At 30.2% G+C, this 6,000-nt stretch overlaps 1 protein-coding gene across 2 annotated transcripts in view; it reads left to right on the top strand.

Moving 5' to 3' along the window:
* Positions 1-1,425: 1,425 nt before the first annotated feature.
* LOC105627669 (probable phosphoserine aminotransferase) overlaps positions 1,426-6,000 on the top strand; it is a 165,445-nt gene continuing 160,870 nt past the window's right edge. The window contains exons 1-2 of one of the 2 annotated variants that reach the window (XM_012208948.1): positions 1,426-1,441; positions 3,041-3,081. In XM_012208948.1, the coding sequence (XP_012064338.1) occupies positions 1,426-1,441; positions 3,041-3,081 (57 nt within the window). Of the gene's footprint in view, positions 1,442-3,015; positions 3,082-6,000 lie in introns of those variants that run through there. The other variant, XM_012208947.1, reaches the window with a different exon arrangement.

Genomic DNA, 6,000 nt, shown 5'->3' with positions numbered 1-6,000 from the left:
TTTCAATCTAATTGCACCAGGGAGCTTATTATGATTCTTTAGATGAAGTGAAACAAAAATGAGCAAACTCAAGTGTTAACCAATGAGGTTATAAATATTCTAGTAAATTTGATCACTTTCGTAATTTTCATCTCATTTCAAGAACCGTAATAAATTCTCTGATATTCTTACAACATGCTTATTATTATATATTTTTCATATGTGTGTTTTATTTCATATTTATTATATATATAAAATTTCAAATTGTGATACATTAATAAAAAATAATTTATGATTTTGTTTTAATAAAATTTGTAAAAAACTGAAATTTGAAAAAACAAAAATTTTGTGAATTTTAGAGAAATAGGAGAAATTAACGGAAAATTTTGGAAAAAAGGGAAATTTTAAAGAGAAATAGGAAAAACCAGGGAGATTTTCATATGCCAACAAGGAAATGTCTTTGCTGGTATCTGGCAACACTGACTGTAGATATGCGGAACTGCGGAACGTTCGTGATTGGTCGTGGCTTCATTTCGTCGATTCCGCTGTTTTCTATTATACAAATTATTGTACAAATTATTTCTTTTGCAGATTTCGCCGATGCCAGCGTGTATGCGTGTGCATGTTTACTTATAAAAACTAACCTTATTAGCTAATAAGGTTAATTAATAAAAGCTGATTTAAACGGAGAAAACTGTTTCTTACAAGCGCATAGTTAATCAACATACCGAGGCGTGTTCGGATTCCCACCTGGATGTCCTCCGAGTGTTATGTCAACCTTGTTTCGTAAATAATAAGAATGGAATGACCTGAGTAGCATTCGGATGGGAATCTGAATCCTGAAGGTAATTAAGTCTCCAGATAAATACGAAGGTCAATATGATCAGGGGATCGATTCTGTATCTTGAAGGGGGGGGGGGGGCGAGGTGAAAATTACAAAAGTGAGCGAATTTAGAATACTGATAATTTCATTGGTCAATACCTAATAAATTTGCTCACTTTTGTAATTTTTACCTTGATTGAAAATATAGAATCGACCCCTTGAATACAAATATCGTATACATAGCATACAGAAAGACGAAAATGTGAATTAAAATCAAAATGAGTACACAAAACAAAGTTAGGATAATGTTCCTGTATAATGTGTGATTTCCGATCCGCAGAAATTCATTTTCTTTTCCCATTGAGCACAGTTTCCCATTGAGCAATTTGCAGATGCACAATCTAATGCGGGTAAATAACAAATGCTATTCTGATAGATCTAATAAAACCGATCTACTGGAAGACTCTTGTGATTGGTCAGAACTAATTGCACATTCCGCAAATTCCACTCAATGAGACAACACATTTTAGCTGAACGGAATCAGCGGAAGCCACGACCAATCACGAACATTCTGCAGTTCTGCATCCCATGGGAGCGTTTTCTAAGGCTGAATTCACACCTTGATGGAAAAACGGAAAAGCGGAAGCCAATCAAAACTCGCGGAAAGACAGAAGTAGACAAGCGAAATGTACCGCCTACTAGTACTGCGAATTCCGATTGGCTTCTACTTTTCCATTTTCCGCTTTTCCGTCAAGATGTGAACCCGGCCTTAGGATACTTTGACGAAAAAATGGAAAATGAAAAAGCAGCAGCCATCAAAACTCTAGCTGATAATTTACAATTTCGGCTTTTTGTTCTACTTACTACTAGTGCGAGTGTACAATAATTTGTACAATAGAAAACAGCGGAATCGACGAAATGAAGCCACGACCAATCACGAACGTTCCGCAGTTCCGCATATCTACAGTCAGTGTTGCCAGATACCAGCAAAGACATTTCCTTGTTGGCATATGAAAATCTCCCTGGTTTTCCCTATTTCTCTTTAAAATTTCCCTTTTTTTCCAAAATTTTCTGCTAATTTCTCTTATTTCTCTAAAATTCACAAAATTTTTGTTTTTTCAAATTTCAGTTTTTTACAAATTTTATTAAAACAAAATCATAAATCTGATTGGCCATTGCTTTTTTGCTTTCTGCTTTTCCATCAAGGTGTAAATGCGCCCTAAGAAAATCAACAAGGGCTGCGGATTTCCATTTGGATGCCTTGTCATATCATCCTTGTTGTTTATCGAATGTTAAACAAGGATGACATGACATCCAAGAAGCATCTGGATGGGAATCCGCAGCCTTGGATTGGCTGCTGTTTATATTATGGCCTTATCAACGGAGTAATAAATAATTTCCCTGATTTCCTGAACACACCTTAATTGATGTAAACTAGGTCTTTATCAAGGCCTACCCGACAGGTTTCGTAACCTCAGTAGTAATTAACTTCGATATTGATATCTTATTTCGCGGTGTACACTTTTCTTTTACCATATTTTTTATTTCATTCAAAAACGCATCGAATGAGTATAATTTCATCGAAATAAAAGATGAGGGGCATCTTCTAAATAATTACCCATACCGATTTTTATTTATGGGAAAATTATTTTGATATTCTTTGTTTATTAAAAATTAAAAATACATTTGGTAACAATAGATCTGCTGTGATATAGCATATATAAATAGCTAATCGCTTTTTTAAAATTCTATCAAAAAAATCCAACTTTGTACATTTCTATTAAAATTTTTAATAAGATTATATCAGTTTTCTTTGAATTAAGTCAAATTTTTCTGTTATGCTTGCAATGGGACAATATTTCCTGATTTTATACTCCTTACAGAGCCATATGGAATTACATCGCTTACTATGTATGCTTTTGTGTGAACTACAAGATCTTGAATGAGAAAACAATTTTGAAACACTCTATATGCCGTCTGTCTAGTACAGTTGAAACAGCAATAAATTACTTCACAACTCAACACGTTTCGTGTCTCCTCATAAGTTATATCTATCTCGAAAAGATTGTAATAAAAAATACATAGAAGAATCAGATAGAAAAGACCTCCACGGATCACAAGTCAACTTTGATAACGATTGCCGCTTGATATCACTTGTTTGTCTCTCCTCTACTTTTATCTGTTTGTCACACGAGTCAACTGCAAATATAATAATGGCTGATCAAAATCATGAAGGAGTAATCAATTTTGGCGCTGGTCCAGCTAAATTACCACATGAGGTATATTAAAAATATTTATTACAATTTGCATTATGCCAATAAAAGTTGTAAAGTTAAAAAATTGTTTTTTAAAAACAAATAATTAGTTTTAGAAAATTAATTTTATTAATAATCTAAGTGTTTCTAATCACTGTAAAACATACGATTTTTTACCTAAATAAAAATCTATATAACAATTTACTAATTATAAAGTGCAATAATAATAACTTTATTAACATATGTTTCTAAGAATAAGTTAACCTTATAAGTTAAATATTAATGTTATTCGTTAACAGATACAAATAAAATATTATAACAGATATTGACATTAAGTTTGCATTAATTTCATGTTAACTTCTGTCATGTTAATTTCTGCTGATGTTAACTAATATTTCGACACAATTTAGAACTGAGTAAAAGAATACCTATCATTTCATAACATAATTAAAATGGAATGTGTCACTTAAATGATTACGAAATGGCATTCTGTTCAGTTTTCTATCTACTGTTAATCTGATTTTGTTATACTTTTATTGTCTTTTACAGATAAAATCTATAGTAGGTACTTTGTAAAATCTGTTTTCGACAAATTTGATTGTTTGAGAACAACGTCTTTCAATAAGAAAAATAACATAAATTAATTTTTTTTAAATGTATTGTTTGATGTATGATATTTTTATTTTACTATCTTTACTTAATTTTTATGAAATCATTTAATGAAATTATATGTGTATAACATATATTTCATATATTTCATATATGTTATGTTACATGTATTTTATACAGAATTATGTATAAAAGATATATGCAGAATGAATATTAACTACTCTAAAAGATTTTAAAGAGTGATTTCTCATACAAATTTATGACGAAAATTTCATATGGCTATATACAAATTATGTCCGTAATTTTTAACAATTTATAGCAATTTAACGATTTATAGCAATTGGGTACACACTAGTGTGCACTCAGTGCACATTAAAGTTGTCTTACACAAATTAAAATGAAAAAATGTGTTAAATGTAAATAGAAATGATTCAATCACAAAATTCTCAGTACACTTTATTGTGCTGTTTGATAATGTAGGGGCTTCCAACTCTGGATCATTTCTTCACTTAAAAAACTAAAGGCTTGTGAAATTTAGAGCTCGAAGTTTTATTGAAAATGTATTGGAGTTATAAAACAATAAAAACAATGCTTTGTTTAATCACTGGCTGCGTTCAGCAAAACAAGCAGCTTTGCACCTGTTGTAACATTTTTTTGTTGAATATGATTGGATTTTATACATTTAGATCCAATTAATGAGAAAGTAAGAGCAAGACTAATCATATTAAAGAATTTTATAACAGTTGTAAGTTGTAAAGCTGCTTTTTCTGCTGAATGCAGCCAATAATCTTAGTCATTAAAGTTATGTTTTTATGTTTGCATTATTTTTGCCTAATTTCATTTTATATCATTTATTAGATAGTTTTACATATTTTTTACAACCTACCTATAATAAAAATTTCATAATTTAAAATGTTTACATTTAACTTTTACATTTGAATTAGATCAGTGTACAATGCCTTTAATATACAATAGTGCACATTAGTGTATCCAATCGAGTTTGCTATTCTTTTCAAAGATATAAGATATCAAAATTTAAAAAAAATTTCGAAAATTGTTTAAATTATTTTGATTATTTTTGATTATTTTGATTATTTTTCAATCTAATTTCTTTCCCTCCCCCTCTCTCTCTCTTCCCTTCCCTCGCTTCCTCCCCCTCGCCCCTCCTCTCTCCCCTATTTCCTCCTTCTCTTTTCCTCTCCTTTCCTCTCTCCCCCGCCCTCTTTCTTTCTCAGATATAAATTATGATATAATACAATCTAAAAACAATTGGTTTGTGAATTTCACAATTGGTTTAATATTTCTATATCGAATGAAGTACAAGCATTATTACTAGGTGATAATTTTTGTTTACTAGTATGTAATGTTGTAGTCTGCTACCATAGATTTTATTAAAAACATAGTATATGATACAAGAAAAATGTAATTGAAAATTTCTAACATCATGAATATAAAAAACAAAATTCTTTCATTAATTAATAATCGTCTCGGTAGTCTAAAGGCTTAGAACAGAAGAGATTTGGGTTCTCAGTCGAGGCAATATTTTTTGCAATAAGTTTATTACAGTTTTTAAGATTAATTTGGGAAATTTGGGAGAATTATTAATATTTCAGATTGATTGCGTTGAAAGTCCGACAATCATATCGGTACGCAATTATCATTTCCGAAATTAATTCATTTATATGAATATACATAATAATAGTTTAATATCTTAACATTCAGACCGTAGTGATGCTTCATATTTAAAATAATGTATTTAACATAAACGTTCTTGTTTCCAATCTTATTGTTTAATTAATAATATAAAAGGTAGAACTTTCATAGAAAAACAGATCGAGTTTCTTTTTTGTGAAACTAAAAAGTTTGTCAAAAATAATCAAGACATATTATTTACTCACGCGGACAAAGGTTGTGACTTTGAATAAGTTTGATTATAACAAAGAAATGCTAGTATTGCTTGATTGCAATACTTATATACAAGTTATAATCCGGTGAACAAGATAATTACTAATTTGAAGAATATGTTGAAGAAATGGAGAAGTTTAGAAATGATAAGTCAGTTTAACTAAATATTTAAATTCATCCAAATCTACCACGAGTATACAGTGTTCCCAAGATTATAACCATAATTGCCCATTGCACATCATAGTTTCCTTCATTGGAAGTCCTTTGCAACTTAGCGACGTTCCTACACAATATTCTAAAAAAATAGCTTGCCTCCAGCCAATAGTCAGTAATAGTTGTAGGTAATAGTTTTCAACTCATTAAGGACATAAAAAATCTCAAAATTAACAATAATGATACACTTTTCTCTCTGGAAGTAGTATCTCTTTT

The sequence above is a fragment of the Atta cephalotes genome, assembly GCF_000143395.1.
Source record: "Atta cephalotes unplaced genomic scaffold scaffold00010, whole genome shotgun sequence".
NCBI classification, from domain to species: domain Eukaryota; kingdom Metazoa; phylum Arthropoda; class Insecta; order Hymenoptera; family Formicidae; genus Atta; species Atta cephalotes.
Note: the sequence above shows the minus strand (reverse complement) of the source record. Positions and strands in the feature narration are given on the sequence as shown.